We start from the raw sequence: 26,715 nt of genomic DNA on the forward strand, positions 1-26,715 counted from the left end.
AAAAATTTGGTTAATATGAAGTTTGGTGCAGAATGTTTACGGTGAGAATCCAAAGAAAGGATCTGGTGCTGTCAGCGAATGTTTTCAACACATTGTTAAAAAATGAGAAAATGTAAAAACTGTACAGCAGCAAAAACAAAACTCCACTGTCAGCGAAATGTGAAATGAAATGAAAAATGTTTACCTTGAATGGTGAAGCCTTCAGATGAAGCAGATCCTGTCAACTGCCAATTATCACTGCTGTGTTTTTATTTGAATCCTTCATTTCTCCATCAGTAATTTTACTCCACTACATGTACTTGACTGTTTTAGTTACTTTTCTGTTTAACAGTGCAAATTTATTCTTAAAACAAAACCAGGCCACAGTGATCACATCAGCTAACAGCCAATATTTTTCTAGTATTTTTACTGACCTTTACTCAGTTTAAGAATTCTACTTACTTTTAAGTTGTAGTTTAACAATACAACTTTTTAAGATTTTACATTAAAAGAAAATAACAGAATAACTGATAGCATTTCCAGTCATTTTACTGCCCTACACACGAATAATCATTGTTGTTTCAGGGCTTCACTACAACTTAACTATTAGTGTTTGTTCACATCTGTGGGGGAAATATCATATGTAGGACATGGTTTTCTTCAGGGTTTTCTTCCAGAAGGCAAAGCCACAGTTTTATTTTTTTAGTTACAACACAAACTGTAACTAAGTATTTTTTTAATCAAGCAGAAAACTGAAAATAAAACAAACAAATAAAAAAAAACATTTAGCTTCAAATCTCAAAACAATGAATCATAAAAGTCTACAGTTACTTTCAGATGTGGCACAGACATCAGTAAGTTCACCTTTAAATCCTCATCCTCAAGAAACAAACATCATACATCATATGTATATATATATATGATGTATGATGTTTGTATAAATAAATACGTAAGTGTAAATAAATAAATATATATATATTTTCAGATTTCTTTAATTCTACAATAGTATTATTGCATCAATAATCCTATCATTATGAATTATCTAGACCTTTTTTAAAATTGTATATATATTCTATAATTTGGAAAATACAAAAACATATTTTTAAAAAATTACATAATTAAACTCATTATCATATATATATATATATATATAAATAAAGCTTAATGTCAATGCACCTCTACTCTGAAGAGTAATTAACGTAACCATTTTTACTAACATCCTCTCTGCTGCTAAAAATCGGCACCTATTTCTTGTATTTCTCCATGTGCTGGACTTGAAAGCTTCCTCTCCATAGACACATTTTTTGACTCCATCTAGTGGCACAGACTCGCTGTTGCTCCACTCTTGACTGTCTGACTGCAGATTTAAGAACAACGTCAAACGTCGCGAGGCAGTAAAGGTTTGATGTAGCTCTCTTCACTGAGCACATTCTGCGTCTTCACTTCTTGCGCACAGGACATTTAACCGCAGCCACACCTGCTGTGAAAAACGTCGGACTGCTTTGGAGCGCTTTTTAAGTTAATACAGTTTTAATGGTGTTGACTTTGGCCTGGTTTTAATTAATGACTCGGCTAGAGCTGTGGGAGGAGTCCAAGAGCCCGATGATGTGCGTAGTGCTGGATTTGACTTTTAAGCAGGACAGTGTCAAGCAGGAAAGCAAAAAGAAACCATGTTTAGTGTTCACCACACAAACTGTCACAACGCAGGTGGGACAGGAACACATTACAAAGTAGGTTTTCCACAGTAACTGTATTGCAAAAGTAAACAAGGCGGACAATCATATCATTCAACAACAATATGTTTGTTCCTCGGAGTTGAATTTGCCATTTCTCCATGTCTTAGAAAAGTGAGCTATGATCTCCAACAGAATCGTCTAAATACAGAAAAATATATTTCAGGTCAAAAAGGATTGTAAATACTTGGTAGTACTGTGAAGAACAGTAAGGGAAGACAGCTACAACAGGTATCATTCACTGTCCTGGCACAGTGGATGCATTTAATAGGTCGGACATACAAAAATAAACCACAACAAAGCAACACACGTATTGTACAAAATAAAAACCTGAAAAGAGTGTTTGATCAGAGCGTTTCGGAGACGAAAGCAGAGCGCACTGAGACCATGTCGAAAATGTCCTGACCAAAACAAAGTGGAAAAAAACACAACCCAAGGTGTGATGGAGGTGTGGACGCGGCTGCTTCGAACCATAATATCAACAATAGTAATGATAATCATGTCACATTGGAAATGGTTGGAGACAGGGTGTAGATAAAAAAGTTTGCCAACGTGGGTTCTAGTGTGTCAAATGTCCGTGGCGCCCCCCAAATACACAAACGCCTAAAAAAGAAAGCAACAAAAAGTAAAGGGTAAATTCACAACTTGATGAAATATCCAAAACCAAAAGAAAACAAAAACTCTTTAGAATTGTACAAGTATAAAAAAGCTACAAACATTAATAAATTACATCACTGACACATAAACACTTCACAAGGTGCTAGTAAAATAACTCCAAAACCCTTCAGGATACTAGAACTCGAACAAGAGGCTGGTCATAGAAACTTTAAGTGTTGCTTTTTTTAATCCTTTTATGTAATTTTCCCTCAAAGCTTCGTCTCTCGTTCAGACAGAATCACAATACAATTAGCTTTGTGTATGTAAGGCCATATGACAATAAAATGTATCGTGTCTTCGATTGTTTTCCAGGCAACACCTTTACGTCTAATGACAACATAATACTAATAATAATAAAAGTGAACCTCTGTTATTAAAAAAAAATACAAATAAAAATTAGGACTATAGTGTATATCCATATATATACTTTTATTCATTTATTCTTATTAGCAAAACCGGTAAAAATGCTGAATGAAGCCTTAAGGGGAAAGGATACAAAAAGTAGTAATTTAAAAGGCTATGTACAAGCTACATTCTATATACTGTGATGTGTGAAGCTATAAAAATGCAGAGATGCGCCTATGTTGTCGGTGCTGCCTGGGAAAGCAAAAGAAGAGAGAAAGTATCCCCATGTAACCGCAGACGTGACGTGGATGAGGCTTATCATCAGCGCCGTGTAGTGTCAGTAATCCTATGGCCGGTCCTCCTCCGTCTGACTGCGTTCGCTTTGACAAACATCTGGACGGCGCTGCCCGCGATTCGCTTTTTGTGCTTTATAGTCGCTCCTCATTTGCGATCCACGGCTCGGCACAAACGAACAAAGGTTCCCGCCGACAGAGACGCACGCGCGCTAATCGATTCTGATCAAACACGAGGACGTTGGGAAAGGAGGAGGTGAATTTTCCCAGTTCAATCGAGCGTGGCAATGATAAGCCGCATCCAGTTAGTAGGAAATAACCCCCACCCTCAAAAACAAACAAATCAACAAACAAACAAAAAAAAAACCCTGACCCAAGCGCACATGCAACTGAATACATGCAAGGGATACTTTCACAAATCTTGGAATGACTGCAATGTAATTCTACTTCATGTTTTAGCAACCCCTGATAAACTCACAGCTGTAGTAAAATGAGACATGTTCTCTTAAAAAATATTTATAGTAGGTTCTGTACACTTTTAATATCTGAAAGTTATAAAGTATAAGTAGAGGCAAAAACCTATTTGACTGATGTTCTTCTTAGAAATTCAAAAATGCATGATTTTCTTCTTCTCCCATCTCGTTTCAGTCTTTTATCTCTTTTCCACGTCGTTGGCTTTAATCGGTGAACGGGGGGGTGAGGTTGGGATGGGACCCAGCTCGTGAATTCCCAGTCCTACGACAGTCCGCTGCATGCTACAGAAGGAGCTTTCCATTTCGATGGATCTTTAAAATCTTTCCAAGTCTCTGTTTGGCTGTTGCCATGCCTTTCTTTAGCCGCTTAGCTGCAGGAAAGACAAGAAAAGACAAGAGGTAAGATGCCGAGCCAGCTTACAACATTTTGTTTCCAAAAATGTAACAAAGTAATACATCCTGACATGTTCGCACCAATATTTGCTAGCTTAGTGGCCTTTATGCTGGAACATGTTCATTGGCCTAATAGCAAAAACATGTTTAACATACTCATACCCAACAGGAGCCCCACAGGGCAACTTTTTGTTTTATTTCTACAGCACCAAATCACAACAACAGCACCTCAGGCGCTTTATATTGTAAGGTAGACCCTACAATAATACATACAACAATCATATGACCCCCTATGAGCAAGCACTTTGGCGACAGTGGGAAGGAAAAACTCCCTTTTAACAGGAAGATAGTGATTTTTCATCAACACTGTCTGAACATGTTGTTCCAGACTTTTGCTTGTGTCCAACAGACAGTGGAAAGACTTACGCTCACCGCATACTTTGTTAGGAATGTCCGGTCCAGCTACGAAAGACAAATATCTAATTACACAGTCACATGTCACCACATGACCTTTTAAAGTTCAGTCCAAATAGAAAGGGGAAAGAAAGGTGATTTAAGTGCCTCTGAATGGACTGGTCTGAGAAACTGCTGACCTACTGGGATTTCCCCTCACAAGCATACAACCATCACTAACACAGAATGGCTCAAAACAGAGAAACTATCCAGTTGGTGGCAGTTCTCTGGGTGAAAATGCAATTCAGTTCAATCTTATTTAAATAGCGCCAGATCACAACCACAATCGCTTCCAGACGCTTTATATTTGACGGTAAAGACCCTACAATTATACTGATAATAATGCCTTGTTAAGGGCAGAGGTCAGAATGGCCAGACTGCTCTGAGCGGACAGGACAGCAGCAGCAACTCAAATAACCCCTCACTACAGGAAAGGCAAGCAGAAGAGCATCTCTGAACCCACGCCATGTCAAATCTTGAAACAGATGGTTACAGCAGCAAAAGACCACATGTGGGTTAGTAATGGAGTCAATCACTAATGTCATGTTTGTATTATTGATTGATTGATCATACTTTATTCATCCCGAGGAAAATTGGGTTAAGGCTGCCAGCCGTGCCAGCGCCAACGTTTATATTAAACATTATAACCGTTAAACACACAGGAGTGGCTGTAGCTCAGGAGGTAAAGAGGTCATCGCTGACTTTACCTCTGGGTGCTGCAGTCTACATACCAACTATACTTGACAACATACTGACCCCAAGCTGTTCTCTGATGCTTGTTAGACACAAAGCGTAGCACAAAGTGCCTGCATGAATGAGACTAGTTTTACTGAGTGCTCAGGTAGAAAAGTGCTATATAAGCATTTGCATTTGTAATATTACTACTTTGCTAGTAACATTAGGCAGCATGCAAACTCAGATCATGCAGCTCGCTGCTGCGTTAAGTGTTTGTCTAATCAAGCCAAACTTGGCTGAATGGGCCACGAGGGGATAACTACAGTAAACAACAAGTGGGATTTGCAGCAGTGGGACTGTTTGTGCTTTGGCATCTTTCTTCTGGCTAATTTTAGTTAATGCCAGTGCGCCTGCTATTCTGACAAAATGGGCACTTTTAAAAGTTAATGCCAAATTATAGCATGTTGTGTTGTGGCCAGCAGAAGGGAACAAGACAGATCGTTTAAAATTCTGTTAAATAACATGTCTAAATGTCATTTCAATACTGGCGGGAAGAACCACATGCAAATGTAAATTAAAAAGCAATGCATTAACGAGAAGCTACCTAAAAGGATCCCTAGAAAACCTTTAAGTGAGACGCATTTCCTGGAGGAGGGAGTCACTCCCACTAAGTATCCATCATTGGCAGTTCACAACAGTTCACACAACTGTCTCTCATTACAATAGGTTGCACTTTGCATGCTCAAAGAGCAGCGGCCGCCAAACCAAACTGTTATTTGCTAATTATTATTGATTACTAGTCCGGATGAAGCTTTAGAAATTGTAAAAAAAAAAAAAATCCTGGAAAGAACTTTCATTTGGCAAGATGGAAAACATTCATTTCCCTGAAAAACTGCTCAATTTAAAAGCCATTAGATATTCATTCATTACTGCTCCATTACTGAAAAGCTGCTACAAGAATCTCTGTGTAAAGAAGGCGAGTGATTCAAATTTATTCACGGGAAGTGAAATCTTAATCCCACAGATTACTAAAGCTTTAAAGACTTTACACGCAGCATTTGAAATTTTCTAACGAACAAATAGCCGTGCCTGTGCTTAAAGGGGACCTATTATGCTTTTCCTTTTTTCCTCTCTCGGAAACACACTGTTACATTGGCGTTAAATCGCTCATAACATACACTGCAATGGTTTAAAGGGAAATATATTTAGAAGTCATCACTGTGAGGCACAAAGTTCTGTCTGTTTCTGCAGGACCAACAACCAGTGACAGTTGCTCTGAGGATGACGGGACCATCCGTTGTGTATTTTCTTCTGCACACTCCACACTCTGTACACGTGCTCACCTTTGGCGTCTGCTGAGCCCACACGGTCACCCTTCGCCATGCCGCTGCTGTTGGTGCTTGTGGAGTTGGTGCTGTTGGGAGAGGACATGGACGGCCGTCTCTGGCTGAGGAAGACCCCGGGTGCCATGGGCTGCGGCCCTCCCGGTGACTTGACCGTTCCAGTGTTGAACTCGTGGTCTGTCAGGCTGCCGTCCTGGGAGTCCAGATTGTGCTCCGGCGAGCTACTGTCCTGAGAGATTTTCGGGGGCTCCTCTATTACTAGCGCCTTCTTTTTGGTGCTTTTCTTCTTCTTCTTGGTTTTTTGTTGTTCCTCCTTTTGACACATCATTTTTTGTTTGAGCAAAATGATCAGAAATATCTACAGTTGTGTAAGAATACAGTGTAAGTAATTTACCTGGTGGGAAAGCTTTGCTGCAGCCGCAGCCAGGCCTGTTTCTATGGACGCCACCCGGGCTCCATCTCTGGCTGGCCGCTCGTGTCGGGGAACTGATGGTCCTACGCGGGCTGCCAGGACATCCATATTGGGGTTTAGAACATATTTCTTTCATAAAACTCTGAAGCCAAGATGCTTCTTAAACAATGCCAGTGTTCACCTGTGGGGCTGTACGGAGTGTCGTCGCTGCTTTTCCGTTTCTTTGATCTCGATTTGAACACAGGATTATCCTCTTCGGACTCCAGCGAGGGGTAAACTAAAATCGAAACGTGGAACAGATTACTCACATGTCATGCATGTTAGCTCATTGCTGAGAAGTTGCAAAGAAAAGCTGCAATTACTTCAGTTTTCTGTAAAACGGAGGAGGTGGCAGCATGCGGTGCAGCTGCAAAGCAGCTGTTGACTGTCGGTTCACAGTGCAGCCATTCCAATCTAGACCTTTTAATATCTGATAATTGGATGATCAAGATAAAAAATGACCTGTTTATAAAAGCAGAGCAGAGTGCCAGTCTGCGGGAGAAGCTTCGGGATTTCAGAGCGAGAATGTTCGTGCTAAGAACAACTAATTGGACCAATTAGAAGTTCAAAAAGCTTGTAAAATAACCGTTTGGAACGCGTGTTAATCGCTTATTAACAAGCTAGGAGGCTCCAAACAGCTGTGTTTGGATGGGCTTCACAGGGAAAGCATTTTGCAGGAAAAAAAGATAAACTGGAGCAAAAAAACCCAAAGAGACGCACGAAAAGTAAACATAAGCCCGTGTCACGTACACGTAATGAAAAGCTCCAGGCCAAATTGAGAAATTAAGCTCCACAAGCAGATACATAAGGGGCCAATTTGTTTTTAAAGCACCTGTTAGCAGCAGTGAGGATCAGACATGGCAGATACATTATTTTCTCATTCATGCGCTTGAAAAATGACACCAGACTGAACTCACAGAGCTCCGATCATCTGCACTGTTTTTAGTTTTTGAATAAATCAGCCCTCCTGCGCATTCAACTTTATTGATGTAGAAAACAAAATGAAACAAAAAAGCGCAATAAAATAATAGTGAACCACTAAAAGCACTGCAATTTAAAAAAATATATAAAAATAATAATGTAACAAAAAATGTGTTTTAAGGTCCTTTAAGACCCAAATAAATATAAATGATAAAATATAAAGACATTGCAACTACTGTGTTTTAGATTTATGCAGTTAGAAACAGCAAAACGTGAGAAATCTCAGTGAGGGAGTCTTTTCATTTTTAGTTTTTCCAACAAATCCTACAAAATATGATTCAAGATGATTGAGGGTTGCACTCTTAAAACTGTTCGACTGGTTTTGATGCCACGGACACGTCCTAAAATTGGCAGATTGGGTCCAACAAAGAGCACCTTGTAGAGGCAGAGCTCCTTAATAGTAAAAAAGTTCAAAAAATGCATCTTCAAATAGCTGAACAATTTCAGAAAAATGTTCCTGAATGCAAAGCCTTTGACGATGGCATCGTGCGTCATCAGAAGAGTCGGATAATGTGAAGAAATCAGTGCTGATATCTGTGATCTTCAGGCTCTCGGGGAGCTCTGCAGTAAACATGGATGTGATTCTCTCACTGAAACAATTGCACAGGTTACTGTCTGTGAACACAGTCACCGTGCCTTTAGTTACTTTTAGGATCTTCTGATTCTAAATCCTTTGTATCAAAACTAAAGTAGGATTATGTCTGAATATCTGTTTTTCCACTTAGCCAAACAGTTATTCAGTTCAAAGCAATTCTCAGTCTCTTGTGTGGAGCTACTTTTCATGTAATGCTTAAAGACAATTATTGGTGCATTAATATGAAGGCGAACAACAGAACAGTTCCAGTACAAACCTTCATGAAGCTCGTTTTTAAAGCGTGTATTTGTTTACATTTTGCAAACCATCTCTTTGAAGCTAACAGACGCAATGACAACATCCTGATACACATTCCCATTCCTGATCCTGATTACAAGAATGTTTTACCATGATTAAAGTTATCCCACTTCTAATTAGAGAAATCTCTTTACGTCTGCTCTCCAAAGTCATTCATCCTACGCCCTTCAAAGCTGGTGGGTGTAATCGGGTGTAGCGCTGAGTGAGAGGTTGTTTGGATGAGCTGTTTTAATATTTTGGTTAAAAGGTGTTTTCTGTTAGAGTGACGGCTTCCTGCTCCACTCTGTGTGTAGGGGGAGGAGCACACATAAACATGCATGTTTTTTTGGAGACATTTTTTAGGTTAATGCAATCCCAAGACTCCAGCATATGAAATGTTTACCTAGTTTCATCACTCTGATGGTCTAAGCTTAGAAAGACAGCCATCCAGAAACACTCTATCTTTTCAGTTCGTGTTTTTGTCTCATTTTCAGCATTTTCTTTGGGTTTCCTGTGGTTCTGCCCAGACAATAGGTAGGTGTGACTTATAAATTCATAAAGTACACTGTAGCTGAAAAAAACACATCCTGGGTACAATAGGGCAAAACAGGGAATGCTTTGGAACTTGACCAGCACCAGTATCATGGAAAAATGACACTCGTTACCGCCGTCACCCCACCCTGCCCACGATGACAGGAAAATAAGGAAACAACAACAAGTTGGCATTTGTCGCTTACCGTAATCCGAGTCCTTGAAACACGCATCCATGTGATCTTGGTCGTCGTCATAATCTAGACTCTCAATACTGCTGCTCTTCCTGGGTTTCTTTGGCAGACGTTTAGTCGACCGCTTGCTGTTGTTTCCGCCTCCTCCTCTGCCGGCCTTCTTGCCGGCCTGCGAGCTGTGCGAGTTGTTCTTCGACTGGCCGTTGTTTTTGGCCTGGCTGTTGCTCCACGGCTGCTGCAAGCTCTCTGAAGACGACAGGTTGGCCATGGACAGCATGCCCTGAATGGCCTCCTGTGTGCTGGGAGATGCAGGTGGCTGACTGTAAGTATGTCAATAAGAAATACACAACAACACAGCCATTACATGGTGGTCAACACGCTGGCAGAGGTCAAAGAAAGAAAGAAAGAACTGAAGAAGGCTCTGAACCAGATCTCGGTGTAAGCTAGATTACAAACTGTGCCTCAGTGGAACAAAGAGGCAGGAAAACTGTCAAAAACAAATATCCTCTTTAAGACATCGCTCCCAAAATCAATCCACACACCCATTAAGCTATCACCTGCTGAGCTGCCACAAGAAACAAAGCGACTATCACACACCGCTATAATGAAGCTTCAGCCCCTCTTCAAAGCACCAACGATGTGAGAAATTAACATATTTCATCAATGTTTTCTTTCTTTCTTTCATTGCTCATTTGTAGCTTTCAGTGTGGTGGAAATAGACCATCAAGAGCTCGCAAACAGCAAAAGGCAAAGGGAAGAGCCTGGAGCCACGCAGCGTTTGATAGATTAACACGGGATGAAACAAACACTGACTTAACACAAACTGCTGACAGAATCGGTGTAAACTGTTGCTCCAGCCGCTAGCTGATTCTTCAGCTCTGAGCGAAGCTGTAAAATTCAGCTTTTTCATCCAATTACGTCGCCGCTGAGTAGGCCATTTGTTTGTCAGTGCCTCGGTCCATTAAGAAGAGCTAAAATTCATTTACTGAAGGAAAAGGGGGTCCAGCGGGAGCCATTTAGAGATTAATGCTGCGCATGTACTCTAACTCAAATGAGTTTAGAAGTCCAAGTTCTGCTGGTGTTGATGGGAATGCAGCAGAAAATTGACATCGGGTTAGGTTAGTCTACCTGTTGGTGCCGTAGTCGATGCCACCCACTTGCTTGCTGGCCTGCAGCAGGTCCAGAATTCCTGCGGCGCTGCCGCTCTTTTTCTTCACCTTGGAATTGCGACTTTTGACCTCAGGCTTGGCCTCCGTGTCTATGTGCAGCGTCTCTTCATCTGAGGAGTCTGTGCTCTGGTGTTGAAGGAAGTGAACGTACAGGAAAGAGATATGAGAGAGACTTCAAGTTTCTTTTCTTTTCTGGCAAAAAAAGGAAAATCCATGTTCGCTTTTCTTGTAATGGCTTCTTTACTGCAGTCTCACTGTTTATCATAGGACTGCCGCCAGAAAGTCTCAGTAGGAGGCCCCAGGGCACAAATGAGCCGTCTGCCCCCGTCAGCCCCTTTTTAGTTATTCACTTTAACATAAATGTTTTTAGAACGATGCAAAAACAGGCAATATTGATATTTGATTCTTCTGCTGTCGACTACATTCTCATTTACTAACCTTACCCCACACAAAGACACTCTAAGCAAATGTAGGGCACTTGCAGCCCCTCAGGACTGGACCCCTGGGATATTTGCCCACTTTTTCCATCTGCTGATCCAGTATGGAACTACAACCTCGTTTCGAAGAATAGATTTGTGAATAAAAAAACCCACATTTTAATGTTAATAGTGACAGTTTATCTAACAGCTCTATTTTAATGCCGCCGTGCTTTTTTAAAATTTCAACTTTCTTTGTACAACACTACAGAGATTTAGGACCACACCAGTTGCTTTAGTGTTAAATTATCTTTTGACATCATTTCATGAAATGCCAATAGTTAGTGGGGGACACATGTGGACTGTCACCCAGCCACTTTAGCATCAGGGCTCTTCTTCTGTGGTTCTGTTCTATTGGAGTGTGTACAGTAAGCAGTTTGATACTGTCTTGCTAAAACATGTAAGGCCTTGGCTGAATATTTTGTTGCCTAAATGGCAGCATGTGTTTTTATTAAACCTGAACATATCATTTAGTATTAATGGTGCCTTCACAGGTGCACTCATGCTTCTCATGCCATCAGAAGGCAGCATGAGCAACACTTTCTACTTTAGTCTTTTGGAGCTCAGACGCAGAAAAGAAGGCAGAGTTTCTGATTTCTTCGTTGTGTGGGGGTCTTTAAACTTCTTCTTAAAGCCTTGCTGGCTGAGGGCTTTCAGATAGTGATAATCTAACACTGGTTTTCAGTCTTGTCCCTTTGCTACATAGATTATTTTATATTCTCTTAATCAATAATTAATTGCATGAACCACAAAAAGAAGCCTTAAATCAAATGTCCTCCTCATCGTGATGAACCTCTTCATATCTTCCATTTTACCAGAAATGTTTAAGCTATTTTCTTTGCACGGTTCTGTCACAGCAGGAATAGTATACACACATTTCATTTAACAGGTTTTTATACCAAATGCTCCCAGTGGATGGTGTCGTGTCACATGTTGTATGAACCACTACAATATGGAGTCATTATATTTACCTATATCCAGTGTGATTAAATAAAAATGTTCCTAATTAATCACATTAGAGCTAAAATGTTCTTTTTCCTTTTTTCAGTCTTCTGTTTTCTCGTCCCAGCTTCTTTGAAACATGTTGTTAAATTCAAAAATATAATTTTTTTCATTAAAAAGACAAAATTCAGTTTTAACATCTATTTATAATCTTTCATTTTAATATGTATTTAAATGAGTGGCATGGCATCACAACAACACAGAATTTGAAATATCCGGGGAAACTGCAGATCAAGGCTGTGATATGGTTTCTAGTGACCTCTCATTAGTAAACTTGGTCTAGGCTTTTTCTTCCTCTTCCTCCATTCATGCCACAGCTCTTTCTCTCATCAGTGTGTGTGGCTCCACAGCACAGGAAGTCTCCGCCTCTGAGTTAAAGGAGCACTGCAGAATTTTTTCACAGTCTGTTTATGTATCACATTAACGTCATAACTGCTTAAGTTTTATGGATAAAACGCCAAAACATTAAATTCTCTGTTAAGTGCAAAAACTTTACATTTATCGAGTGTGTGCGTCTGTCCAAAGTGATTCCAGCACACAGGTCGTGTGTATTATTTTTTGGAATTCTTAGTATGCTTCATCAGCACATAGCAGGCCTTGAACTTACTGTAGGTGGGCAGTGAAAGTTATTTTACAAATAATAAATAAGTATAAAATATACATTTTTACATTTTGTCATTCTGTTTGAATGTCTCATAAATACTGATGTTCATATGTTAAAGCTTAGTGTAAAATGTCATCATATATAATAAAACAAAGGCGCAGAACTGGAGCTTACATCTTACTGCAGTTTGCAAAAGGACAACTGTTTATGAGAATCAACCTAAACAAAAATGTAAGCACTAATTTTGTATTGATTATTTTTCTCATTAACGGTGGGAGGCTGACGATTTTCAAGCTGGGCCTCAGTGTTCCAACGTTTGGGAATAGCAGATACAGGTGATGTCGTACATACCTTAGTCACCGAGGGTTGAAACTTTGTTTTTTTGGCTGGCTGAATAGGTTCTCTGATGTCTGATAAAACTAGGGAAAAACAAATGTAACAATCAGCACCATAACATCGGAATTAGTAACATTTTAAGACTAGTCTTCCAATAAGACTAACAACTAGGGATGGGTACCGGTATCCGCTGCCATTATGGCACCGGTTCTGTCATAAACGGTAGTAACCAGACCGAAAAGCAGCGCACATTTCGGTGCTTTATTTCGATGCTTTTTTTTCCCTGAGATGTCATACACTTTGGATTCTAGCCAATCATTTTACCTTTGCAAGCATAGTAGGCGGGGCCAGGTACGTACGTTCTTTTAGAGCAGATTAAAAATGCCCAAGGCCAAGCGGTCAAAAGTCTGGCTGTACTTCACAGCAAAAGATGCAAACTCAGCAGCCTGCAACAAGTGCTTTAAGGTGATACTGTGATACTGTGCAAAGGAGGTAATTCCTCGAATCCAATGAAACACCTGGCGACGCATAGCGTTTTTTTAAAAGCCGAGAAATGCGCCGTATTTGATAGCTTGCTGCGAGACCTCACACCGAGCACATCTACTGCGGGTGTGGTGCCTGTTATCGGACCCGGAGTTAGCAACATCCCCAAAAACCCGAAGAGCAGAGTCCTGGCCCCTAGCCCTGCCAGTGTAGCAGAAATGATGACGGATGATGATGCAGCAGCAGCCGTTCTTCTCTGCGTGAGTAGCTTAATGTTGTTCAGGTGTAATTTACGTTGAGTAGGCTAACCACGTTATTACATTAATGCATGTAAGGTGAACTAGCAAACATCATCATAGCTACATGCAGCTGTCTTCTTGTTTGATGGCAGATGCTCCCTTCACCCTGGCCAAAAAGGCTAAAATGACCAAAGAAAAAGTGGAAAACAGCAAAACATAAAACCTAAACAATACCCATCCCTACTAACAACAACGCTGTGGTAACTCGTGCTACCACAAGTTAGAGATTTTTAGAGTTAAAGTGGACACTTTTGTTATTCATACTTCGTCTTTAGCTGAACTTCCTTCAGCTACAGTCACAATCGAGCTGTATATACTAACTCGTGACAAAACAGGGCTTGCTCTTCTTTAACAACACATTATGTAAATGCAAGTAATTCGACTTGAATTGCCGAGATTTTTTTTCTTTTTTGTAATTTTACTGAAAATTTAGTCAATCATCTGATAACTATGTCATTAAAAAAGTAGTCATTTTACAGTTAGGTCAGCAATCAAAACAGCAGTGATGCTGTGTGCCGTGTAGGCTGATGTTGTCACAGTTCTTAATCTCTCAAACAAAGCTTTTTTTCCCAGATGTTAAGCAAAAACTGAAATGTCAGAATGGTTGAACAAAAGCCCGGCTTTAACCATTATTTATGTACAAAAATAAACCAAACTGTTTAATGCATCTGTCTTAAAAAATCATTTTACAGAGCTAAAACATGCCCCTAAACATGTTTTTAATTTAGAACAGGAAATACCAGATCAAGAGTATATCAACTTCAAGTCTAACGCTGAGTAAATCTTTGGCACTTTTTGATACATACGCATTGAAGCCGATACTCTGAAAATTGCCCAGTCTAACTTGATAATTTAAACAAACTGAAACACGAACCAAATGAGCCCAAAATACTCACAGGAAAGATCTCTCTTAACAGTGTTCTTTTTCCGTCTGATGGGGAATTCGTCAATCTTCAGCTCGCCTTCATCTGAGACGTACTCATACTCGTCTATCACTGGCTTGGTTTTGTCCTCTTTTAGGTTTTGTAATGATCCAAAAACACTTGAGTTGGTCTGAGGTTTCAGGGTCTTGGAGCTGAAAATGAAACCGCAGGACAATAAGGGAGTGATACGAGGCTCAGCCAGGCGCTCGCAGCGAGAAGTCCTTGAATTAGCTCTAATGGATATGCTGCTGATAGCCACATGGCTCTACAATCACCAAAATACACCACATGAGAAAGCTGGCGTGCTTGTCTCTTCAAAGACCTGAAGTCGAACATTTACGTGGCGATCGCAGCCATTCCATACATACCTCAGCAGTTTCCTGTGAGACATAGTAAAGCTGAATCTGTCTTTATTGCTTGACAGCAGTGTTCTGTCAAATTTGCATTCCTCCTCCATTTTCAGCAGGGAATCAGGTTTACTATTCTGCAACATTCCAAGGAAAATAATGTCAGAGAAGCTAAAAGTAATCAGCGTTATGTTAAAGAACAGAGAGGATGACAGATATCTTGGTGTCACTATTTCTGGTTCACTGCATTAATGAGAACACTTCATGCCAATTTAAACCGACTCTGTACTTTTATTTCAAAGGAAAGATTAATTGCATATAGCTATGTTCCCTCAGTTCTACAGAGCATCTGAGCCTTTAGTTTAAAGGTTTAAAGGAAATGTGGCCTCTGTCTCATGCCTTCATTTTTACACTTCAATGTAAATGTAGCTAACTGGAACTTAAAAAAGTAATCGTATAAATGAAGAAATGATCTAAAACTTGGCACATAAAGATTCTCGGTCCTTGTGTACTTTAGGAAACCTGTTAAACAATCAGAATTTAAAAAAAGAAAAGAAAAGACGCTGTCATTAACTGTTTCATCAACTCTTAAAATAAACCTTGCTGTTAAAAGAGTGAGCACCTCATGATGTTAAAACCAACAGGTCAAATTTTCTGACCCAATTTTCACTAAACCAAATCCACATAGAGGAATGCAGAACGACTGCCATGAAAGTCCCCACTGATCACACTGTAATTAACTGAAACCCAAGAACATCCATTTTCACATTTTCAAATATTCACTCCTCAGCTGTTTTTGTTTCCTACGCGCTGTAATCTGAAACAGAAATTTCACACTGCCGTGCGACACCGACGAGCTTTATAGACCTAACAGAGAAGCTGCGAGCCTCTTCACAAATGAACAGTGATCACAAGTGAAGATGTGGTTGTCAGTGACCTTGGTAAAGGTCTAACGGGGTCTCTTCCCCATCTGTAAATGTTTGGCCTGATGTGAACGAGCAGTGGGATGGAGGTCCTTGGAGGGGTTTAATACATTCCACAGCAGTTTGGCATTGTATTTTCCAAGAAACTAAAGCCCTCTAATGTCTTCCGTTCACCAAAATTACACTTTCTTTTTCTCCCCGCTAAAAACTTCCTCCTGTTGTTCTACAATAACGATACAACACGCTTTAAAAGGAGATGGGGGCATATGTAAATACTTAGATGGAATGCACTGGATATGGACATGGCGTAATTCCATTAGGTAAACTCTGGGAGGGCGGACGTTTCTGGAGAAGCCCTGATGAGGTGCAGGCCTCAAATGTGCGACTTGGGCCGCATCATTACTTTGGCTGATTGCTTTGAAGTGAAGTGTTCAAATCATTGTTGGATGGTCCTGCATTTTTTCTATTCAGCTGCTCAACTTGTAACCTTCATAGCTTATTGCCTAAAGAATTTCAAATGCATTGGCTGTTGCAGGCCAAGGCGAAAGTCTTCACCACCATTAGTTTAAAATAACAGCTCCGGTAAACTTACCTTGTACTTCCATTTCGCTTCAGTCTTGTTTTTATTCTGCTCTCTGATATCAAACTTTTCCACATTGTTCTGCTTTGACATTTCCTTCTCAGACATGCTCAGGACATTCTTAACAGCCTGGAAAATGAAAGCAATTACAGAGAAACATAACAGAACGATCAATCGGTGAAACTGTTCTGCCCTGCAAAGGCAGAAAGTGGAACTGCAGAAAGAGTTTAACTGAACTGTGTATCACATGTCTAATCTATAAAATCTTAATTCAATGCTTATACATACAATCATTTTTACAGATGTTATGTTACACCTCTGCAGTTAAAAAACGATGACCTGGTATATGACCGAGCAACGGCCACCCTTATGTAGACATAGACGCACTTCTTTGATTAAAAAAAGCCTGTTTAGCATGTGCACCAGTTAATGCATACTAGCAGGGAAAGCTGTGCAGCCAGTTATATATGCTAACACTTTACAGCTGCCTGCAGGCAGCAGCTGAACATTTCATAGCATAATCAGATACAGAACGGTTGACCTACAATGAAACTAGAAACCATCATTTCTATAAAAAAGTGCTAACATAACTAAATGCTCACCTTAGGCTTTTTTGGCTGGTCCATTTTACTCAAAATGTCCTTTGCATGGGACTCCAGCGCAGCAAAACTGGAGGGTTTAGGAGGTGGTGATGACTCCTTTGCTGACTTTGCTTTCTTCTTTCCTCCTTCCTTGACCTTTGGCACCTTCGGAGGCTTGGGCGTCTTTGAAGGTTTGGGAGGCTTGGGTGGTTTAGGGGGTTTAGGGGGTTTTGAGCTTTTCTTTCTGGACTTCTCTCTGCTGGGTGAGGGGACATGTGCTGGAGACACGGCTTCTTCAGGCTCGGACTGGGTGGACAACGGTTCCTCAACTGGTACCTTAATTGGAGCTTCGCTTTTAATGGCTTTTGTTGTGTTCTGCAAAAGAAATCAAGGTCAACTTTTGACTTTCTAACCTGCCGTTAAACCTTCTGTGAGTTCATTAAACCTAAATTAGGATTTTGTTTTTATTATTTAACTTTATCACTGGTGTGATCATTTACAACACTTCAGAATGTAGTCACCTGGTACTGAACTTTATTTTCTACATAAAATTACCTGTCTCGGGGCTAAAACATCGACACAGACACACCTATGGGCAATTTAGAGTGACCAGTTAACCCAACCCCACTAACTGCATGTCTTTGGACTGTGGGAGGAGAGAGAGAACCCACGCAAACACAGGGAGAAAATGCAAACTCAACACAGAAAGACCCCGGCCTGATGGTGGACTTGAACTCAGAACCTTCTTGCTGTGAGGCAACAGTCCTAAGCACTGTGCTGCTCAAAGCTTACAGCACCTGGGATTCCCAGGCGGTCCAGGTGCTCAGGAAGTGTCATTTGATCAACTTTAAAGTCTATATGTAATGTTCTAATTCATTTCAAAGTTTTATTATTCAGATACTGGATCTATAGGTGATGTGTTGCTGACATAGGGATGTTTCATATTCCAACATGTTTTTTAAATGACAATAATTCCATGTTCCTCAATATTTTACTAGATATTAAGAGCAGGTCGTTTGCAGTGTTGTGCTCTGGTTTTCAGTGATGAACTATGTTGGATTGATGCAGGGCAGACTGTGATATCCTTGGTCACTGGTGGGTTTAAAATCTGAGACACTGTAAGAGAAAGATAGGACCCTCAAGTCTAAACTGAAACTTATGAGAGAATTCTAGATAGAACGAAAGTTTTATGAATACCAGAGGAGAAGCTTTTAAAATCCCATCTGTGTGAAGAGTCAGCAAACTATCTGAATATTCGATGCATAAAGTTTGTGTGTCCTGCTGACCTTTAAAATGAAAGCTAATTTAAATAATGCTTCAAGGTAAATGCAAATATTAGTGTTCAGATGCTAAGTAGGAGGACTCGCTTGTAGAAGATGTCATTGATTTAAGTGTAAAGTGTGCATGTTAGTCCCCGTAGGGAAATAGTTCCTCTGCATTTAACCCATTCACCCAGTGAAGCAGTGGGCAGCCACCAATGCAGCGCCCGGAGAGCAGTGTGTAGGGACGGTACCCTGCTCAGGGGTACCTCAGGGTAGCCGTTCAGTGGAGTCGAACCACCGACCTTCCGATCATGGGGCCACCACTCTACCTACTGAGCTATCCCTGCCCTGCCGTGTATCATGTTCTTTAGTAAAAACTGCAGAATTCCAGCTTTATACTGTCAAGAAGTTACAAAGCACCTGTAATGGCAAACGTAACATGAGCTTATATATGTATAGGAGGATGTAGTTGTCTCTGCTAGACCTGAACCTAGGGACCCCCACCTGGCAAATCCTACTTTAACCACTGGGCTAACTGTATGCTCAACTAAGAAATACAAACAAAACATAAAAACGCATTCTTTCTATTCACCATTTGGTTGCAAACACAATGCCACTGTGTGTTGCAAGCTAATCTTTTAGTAACAAGTTATCTGAACAACAGCTATTCATAGCACTAACATGGTATTTAATGCTAGATAAGCTAGCTAACATGTAGCTATCAGCTACATGTTAGCTGTCGGCTAAATGCTAGCTGCTAAGATTTGGTTTGCTTTTAGTTGCTACCACATGTAACAAAAGAATAATTTTTTGCCAAAAGAAAGTTCCAATTTTAAAAGTAAACAAAAATTTAGTAAAGTACTTTTTATCATTGAGATTAGCGGAAAGACAAAGGCTTCATAATCTGCAGAACATCAGCCTTCTTTGATGGCAATAAAATGTTCATTTTTTCTGCAAATCTGACATTTGAGAGTTTATGGAGAGGCCTAAGTGGAAAGGGTTAATTTGCAAAAACCAAATATGAATAGTAAGCTTTTTGATTAGCAAAAATAAGGCATCGTCCTCTAGACAAACCTCTATGGTTTCCTATATGTCATAATATGAAACATTAATTTCTCCTGGAGCCAAAAAACTATGAAATTACCACCTAGAAATAAAAATACCTCTGACAATCTGATCTCTTTGGCAAGATCCTTAATGAGTTGTGATGGCTTCATGTTCTCTGGAAGCTCATCTTCATGTTCCAGGAGAGCCTGTTACAAAAAACAAAACAAATACAAAAAAAGTTTCTAAGAAAATAGACAGATACATAACACTAGATACACTCTATTTTGTATTTAGTTGCCTCCATACCTGCTTTTTAGTCCAGGCTCTAAAGGCTCCATTGATGATTTTGGCACCATGTATCAGGTATGGAGCTGGCTGCTTATTCGCTTTATGTAAACCTACAGAGCAAAGAATGCAAATTTTATCACTGAGTGAATCGTGGCCTTTGAACTGTGAGCAGCTGGGACTACTGCAGTTAAAAAGAGCACAACGGACAGTGTAAATTCCCAGTGGTGGCGAGATTTACAGGATCTAACTGAAATAAGCCTTTGATCAACAGGAGAACAGCTGAGAGAAGATAAAGCTACTGCACTCCTCAGTGTACAGAAGAGGGACTCCCATCAACAGGGCGACTTTGTGTTTAGACAACACTGTCCTGTTACCTTAATTCAGACGTGCAGATCAACCCCAACACAGCCAAGCGGCATGTTAAAGCTCTTAAGGTGCAAGCCACCATCATCTTGCTGATTTACTCTGGATATTATCTTCTACTAGACCAGCTTTTCATGACTCACAATCCCTCACAATAGCCACCGTTTCTGTAAACCGACTTTCCTGTGACTGGCTGCCCCTCACAAACAAAGGACTAGTGGGTGGGGCTTCTGAGATTACCATATTGGGGTGTATTTCCTATCTTTGAGGAGAGCAGAAAATCACTGCCTGAGAGAGTCGTCTGAAGGATTACATGCAAATACACTGAACTCATTATTTGAAGCCACGTTCAATATGTGTGTCCACGACTGAACCGTATACTACATATGACAGAAAATAAGGAAAAGCATAATAGGTGGCTTTTCAAAAGAATAATGGCATATTAATGACAGAGCTTTATAGTTTGGAGGTGGCGTGCACCACACAAAATCACAATCTGGTTTTAACACATGAACATACACAGAAAATGCTGGAAACATAAACAGTTGGGCCACGCCAGCTGAAGGGAGTTTAAACACAGGCTTGTAATGGAGCAAGTGATTCTAGCTGGGCCAAACCTTTTGAAGCTAATCATCTGTGAACTCTGCGATTCACCGATTTAATGACTGAAATAATATTAGAGCATCCAGCTCCTCATCTGCGCTGCAGACATGCAGCCACATGCTGAATGTGCAGCCCAGAAAAAAAGATGCATTTCTGACAGTGTTTGTGTTTTCTCCGCATTCACGCATTCCTCTGGAGAAATATCGAGTGAAACGAGGATGAGTGTTTACATTAGAGTACCACACACCGGGGCAAAGCCGGAGTCTATAACTACACCGACGCGATTTGAGACTTCACCTTTGAATCGTTCGAGGAGGTGTCGCCCCACATACCAGCACGCCGTCTCAAAGTTGGGGAAAGGAGTGAGAGTTTTGACCTTTAGCCGTTTTTCGATTTCATATGCCCTGAGGAAGATAAAAAAAGGTTTCAGCTAAACATCATCACGGATTACTAACAAAGGATGGAATTCACAAAGTACTTCCAAAGAGGGAGAATTCATAAACAGATTTGGTGGAATTTGGAGCAGGAAAGAATTGGAAACTACTGAATAATATCAACCGAGGCCTTTAAGGTCACACTAGATCACCACAGGAATGTCTGCAGGAGGCACGGTGGTGGATCACATTATAACCCAGTGCACTAAAAACAAGCGTAAAGAATGAATGTGTGTGAAAAGGAAGGTGCCCAAACCTCATCTGCATCTCCACACTGAGGTTGTGGACAAAGTGTCCAGAGAACGCCAGACAGTCGACAGGTGTCAGTATTGCATTGATCCAACCTGAAGGAACCAGATGAGACAAGATAATCATCCAGTATTTACAAGAATAACATCAATGCAGCATTCTGAATGCAAACAACAACATTTCTTGCATTTTTATTGTTAAGAAAGTATTACCTGTATACTAGTGCTGTCAGCGCTAATCTCGCTAAAATGACGTTAATGCCATAACCGCATCAACGCGGCAAATCTCTGTTAGTGAGTTAACGCAGATCGCCCTGTGGGAGGGGCTGCATGGCGCTAACGTGTTAACGAGCTAATCGCGCTGATGCGTTGATGCCGTGCAGCCCCTCGCACGGGGCGAGCCACCTTAACTTGCTAACAGAGATTTGCCGCGTTAATGCGTCTATGGCGTTAACGTCATTTTAACGAGATTAACGCTGACAGCACCACTATATGCATGTTTTATGACTAGCCACATGGCGATCTGTCCTCTCTGGTTTTAAGACAAGATAAGGCTAAAATAAGAGAGTCCAATTTTAGGCTACGTGGCAAAAATATCGGTCACTGCAGTTCAGTATCAGATCAGACTAAGTAACAAGTCCTAAACAATGTGAAAAGGAGAAGCTGCTGAAAGTGGACTGCAAAGCAGCTTGCAGTTTACTTTGGGAAGTGCACCTTCTGAGAAATGTAACTACACGTCGGGGCTGACACAGTCTGCAGCTACTGTGATCAGCCTGTTCTGGACCACTGATTCCTCTTGTGCATTTCCAAATACTTTTTTGAATTCATCAGTGAGAGAACAACAATAATCGCTTCAGTATAAGAACAATAATCACAGCATCGATACAAGAATCACAACTGTCAGCAGATTCCTAGAGGGAGAATAGATGTGAGGGAGTGTACAAAGAGCTGAAAAACCTGAGGGACAATTATATTTGCTTCTGGGGAAAAAACAAAAAACCCCGAAGATACAGGCTCTACAAAGATTCCCCGCACACGTGTAAATCAGGCCAACGTCATACATGACGCACCAGCTGAAGATAACAGCTGAGCTATGAGTAAAAAGGGGCTCATACTGACTATCTTATTAGCTGTTACTCAGCACTTAGCTAAGTTAGCTTCTTTTCCCACATGTTTGCACTGATTAGGAGATGCTCTGTATCTCATTTTACATCTGTATAGTGACAGTAAAGGCATTCTATTCTATTCTATTCTATTCTATTCTATTCTATTCTAGCTGCTGCTCAGGAAGAAGAGCAGGTCGTCAGCAGATCAGAAGGTCGGTTGCTTGACGCTCAGCTACACCTCAAACTACCTTTGGGAAAGAAAAAAAACTGGCAGGCATGTCCGCATTGGCCTTCGTGCTGACCGTCTGATGATAAAATTTACATCACTGAGACCAAAGTGGACTCACGGACACGGGAAGTGTGATTCCTGCTTGTGATTGAGTCAACAAGGCTTCTGCCTGTCCCATTCATTCATGAGAACAGGAAAAGAGCGAAACATGTTCAGCTAGACTCATGAGAGGAGACCAGCTCTGACCTGATGGGATGAACAGGGACTGGCCTTGCTTCAATGTGCATTTGTAACACTTGTCCACCTGGTCAGCAAAGAACATTTCGCTGTGATTGGACGACGACCTCCAGCGCTCGTACAGAGACAGGTTGGCCGAGGTGGGCTTAATGAGGAAGAAGATCTTTTCTCCCTGCAAACATAATCACATTTTCCAGCGTCATCGTCACCATATGAGCAAAGGAGTGAAATAAATTCCGTGTTTCCTGTCAAAGCCTCAGAATCAGTGCCGAATATATTTTGACTTCCCATCATCCCGACACACTTCTCTAACCTTGAGAACATGGTACCAGACAGAGGCGCCACCGCACTCGATGTGGAAGTCTGTGTAGCTGTCTTTAACACAGATTAGACAGTATTTGGTGACTTTTGGCTTCCCGAGCAGAGCGTCATCGGGCCAGTAGTTTTCTACCCAAGATAACCGCCGCACAATCTGTGGACTCTCCACTATGCTGTTCATCCTGTCCCAGACAAACAGAAAAAGAAATTAGCACTGTGAGTTTTCCATGCAGCCGGCATCTTTAGAAGCCAGATCTCATTTTTCAAACATTGCCTACGAGCAGAGAGCTAGTACCTCGTGTCAGAGAACTCCAGGTTGATGATGTTTAATACTTTCTTTCTGTTTGTGCTGTAGTAATAGTCGACAAACTCTTTGAGCTTCATCTTGCTGTCTGTCTGCTTCGTGACATCCACCACATCCACGCTGACATCGGGACCTGAGACAAAGGCCAGGGGTGAGGAAGACACAATAAAACGAGCTGAAGGAAGAGTAACCACCTACAGGCTAAACATTTTCTTTAGGCGGAAAACTGTTTAACAGAAAATGTCTGCAGCACAGAGAAGACAAGAAGAACACACGCGCCCCCTACTGAAGCGCAGAGAGCATTGTACAGCTTTTTGTTTAATCATGTCATTTGTTTTAGTTTTAGGTCATCGACTAAAACAAATGACATTAGTCATTCGTTGTGCCAACATTTCCCTCTCATATTCACACACGTGCTGCATTTTAAAGCCACAGCCGGTGTTGGCTTCAATCGTGTTTGTAAATGAAGATGCTCTTATGACTGTTAAAACAGGGGATCTGCACGCTTTGTAAAATGTTAAGAGTAGAAGATCGAATGTCAGCAAACGAAACTTTTCTCAGCAGTGAAAAACGCAGAATTACAGCAAAAAACATTTATAATATTAACATGGATCTCTTCCAATAATAATATGCATCTCCATCCAACAACAAGAAGCCAAATCACATTAAATTTTCTCAAAAGATAATAATCACAATGTTTCATGCAGTGAACTGTTTTGAACGTTTGGAAACAGCAGGTTTGAATGGCTAACAAATGCTATGAGCTACGCTTCAAGACGTGTGTTCTTCAGTTAAAGTGAGTGAAATTCCAGTATTCTTTAGCTGTTACTTAGCACTTAGCTAAGTTAGCTGTTCATTACACCAAAGACAGCTGGCTAACATTAGCTGACAACTTAGCAGTCCACCTTCTTGTTCAAATGTCAATTCTGACATGTGTAACCTGGTGTCAGCTGAAAGGTTAACGCTCAGCCTACACGTTCAATATCATTATTACTGTTAAATTACCTTTAATGTTACTACACTACAGTTTTTTGTTTGCATATTTTTGTTTTGTTTCTCTTTCCCATTTGGTTTTAATCAAGTATTTTGCAAGTACTCACAGTAAGCTTAGTGTTTTCGTTCTCCTTCATGGACTTGCATGTACTTGTCCTGGGCTGTTAGATATCTTTACTTATAATTCTTTTATATGACTTTCAGGACATACTGCAGTATGTCAGCAAGAGCAGATAAAGTAGTAACAAACAGATGCTGTTGTAATGCACCAGCAGCAGTGGCTGACGTTAGAAGAGTAATAGAAAGAGCAATAGCGGCTGCCTCAGTAGAAGTAACTGTGAATGCAGTGGTTGTTATAGAAGGATTAGTACTAGCTTCAGTTATAGTACTGCACTGAAAAAAAGGCCATGTTGGATTTACTTGATTCAATAGTGGACATTGGTTGCACACAAACGTTTTGCTTTGGCAGAAACTTAAACAACTGTGTTAAATCAACTCAACTTCTTCATAGTCAATAAACCTGTGCATTTTGTGTTCATGAAACGTGATTGAAACATGTTTAGATGAAGTAAGTTGAGCTCTTGGAATATTTTAATCCTTCACAATTTTGTCATTTTATTTCAACACTATTCAATAACCTTTACCACAGTACTACTTGATCTCTTAAATACTACATGTTGACTTCATATTACATAATGTTCAACAAAGTCTAGAGCATAGGTGTCAAACTCTGGCCCGTGGGCCAAATTTGGCCTGCAGCCTAATTACATTTGGCCCGCGAAGCCACACCAAATTATTATTAGAGCTGGCCTACTGGTATTATACAGCTAATATATATATTGTTTAGTATTAAGCTTTGCTTGTTCCATATTCAGTTTTTCAGCAAAATGTGTTTGAGTCCATAAGAAAAGATTCATTCTTATATCTGGAGGAATAAATATATTTCAATAAATATTAACGTTAGCCCGCGACTTTGTTCCAGTTTTGAATTTTGGCCCACTGTGTATTTGAGTTTGACACCCCTGGTCTAGAGTCTGGTTAACATGAAAGTTGAATGGGTCTACAACAACTAACACCCTCCTATCATTATCCTGGTTGCAGGGGGGCTAGGTTACGAGGAATGATACACACTGGACAGCTCACCAGTCAATCACATAGAGACAAACAACCGTTTGCATTACCATTTATGGTGAATTTAGAATCACCAATCAACCTAAGCTAACTCTTGTAACTGCATGACTTTTAACTGTGGGAGGACACCAGAATACCCAGAGAGAAATCAGTGCAAACTAGCCATATTATGGATTTGAACCCAGGACCTTCTTACTGTGAGGCAACAGCGCTAACCACCATGTCACCAATCCAGGCTGGACATAAGTAGGAAAGCTATGATTTCAAGGCTTGATGCAGAATTTCCTGTACGTTTTTGTCCTAGACATGTTAAAACACAATAAAAAGCAATAGCATACACGTTCTGTGTGTGTGTGTGTAGTTGTCTGCCTCTTGTAACTCTAGTGATTTTCTCCAAAAGTTGATTCTGTTCATCTGGACGTAGCGTTTTGTGGGAGAAACATTTCGTCACTCATCCCACAAAATGCTACGTCCAGATGAACAGAATCAACTTTTGGAGATTTACTTTCCTGGATGACTGAGAATGCATCAAGACGTTCTAGTGATTTTCCTGCAGTTTGAAATCTCATGTGATCTTGTTAATGTTCATGAGTCCAGCAACTAACCACTCTTACTAGATTGTATCAGGTCATCTCAACAAGAACAAATTAAGTTGTTGAATTTCGTACAGATCCTACATGATTTAATTACGTTCAAGATAGAAACATGAAAATTTTGTGTTCAAATTACAAGGTAGACTTTTTTAATGTAACAACCACCCAATTTACTTCTTTCGGTTTACCAAAAAAAGTAGAGGCAGCTGTTCGACTTGACTGAGATGGATGCCTTCCTCAAACCACGATCCAAAGCGTGCAAGACTGAAATCCCTTGCAGTGTCGCAAGATTTAACATTGCTATATTATTGACTTACTTCACTCGAACATGATATGAACAATTTAATCTACCCGCTCTGCATATTATGTAGTTTCTACACTATATAGTTACACTTAACTTTAAACCATGAGGCAATTGTGTTAAATACACGCAAGATGCTTACATAAATCCAAGAGCTGGCCAA

At 40.5% G+C, this 26,715-nt stretch overlaps 1 protein-coding gene across 2 annotated transcripts in view; it reads right to left on the reverse strand.

The window, feature by feature from the left end:
- Nucleotides 1-1,714: 1,714 nt before the first annotated feature.
- The window catches only part of phf2 (PHD finger protein 2), a 40,433-nt gene continuing 15,432 nt past the window's right edge, over nt 1,715-26,715 (reverse strand). Inside the window, exons 5-22 of one of the 2 annotated variants that reach the window (XM_005938566.3) lie at nt 23,526-23,667; nt 23,226-23,412; nt 22,922-23,084; nt 21,349-21,436; nt 20,956-21,062; nt 19,711-19,802; nt 19,521-19,610; nt 17,117-17,470; nt 16,527-16,643; nt 15,033-15,148; nt 14,638-14,816; nt 12,975-13,042; nt 10,501-10,667; nt 9,385-9,671; nt 6,938-7,033; nt 6,739-6,848; nt 6,345-6,657; nt 1,715-3,851 (exon numbers count right to left, since the gene is read on the reverse strand). In XM_005938566.3, the coding sequence (XP_005938628.1) occupies nt 3,763-3,851; nt 6,345-6,657; nt 6,739-6,848; nt 6,938-7,033; nt 9,385-9,671; nt 10,501-10,667; nt 12,975-13,042; nt 14,638-14,816; nt 15,033-15,148; nt 16,527-16,643; nt 17,117-17,470; nt 19,521-19,610; nt 19,711-19,802; nt 20,956-21,062; nt 21,349-21,436; nt 22,922-23,084; nt 23,226-23,412; nt 23,526-23,667 (2,765 nt within the window). In that variant the 3' untranslated portion in view covers nt 1,715-3,762. Of the gene's footprint in view, nt 3,852-6,344; nt 6,658-6,738; nt 6,849-6,937; nt 7,034-9,384; nt 9,693-10,500; nt 10,668-12,974; nt 13,043-14,637; nt 14,817-15,032; nt 15,149-16,526; nt 16,644-17,116; nt 17,471-19,520; nt 19,611-19,710; nt 19,803-20,955; nt 21,063-21,348; nt 21,437-22,921; nt 23,085-23,225; nt 23,413-23,525; nt 23,668-26,715 lie in introns of both variants that reach the window. The other variant, XM_005938565.3, reaches the window with a different exon arrangement.

Source organism: Haplochromis burtoni, unplaced genomic scaffold (assembly GCF_018398535.1).
Source record: "Haplochromis burtoni strain Fernald_Lab_line unplaced genomic scaffold, NCSU_Asbu1 Contig_221, whole genome shotgun sequence".
Taxonomy (NCBI): Eukaryota; Metazoa; Chordata; class Actinopteri; order Cichliformes; family Cichlidae; genus Haplochromis; species Haplochromis burtoni.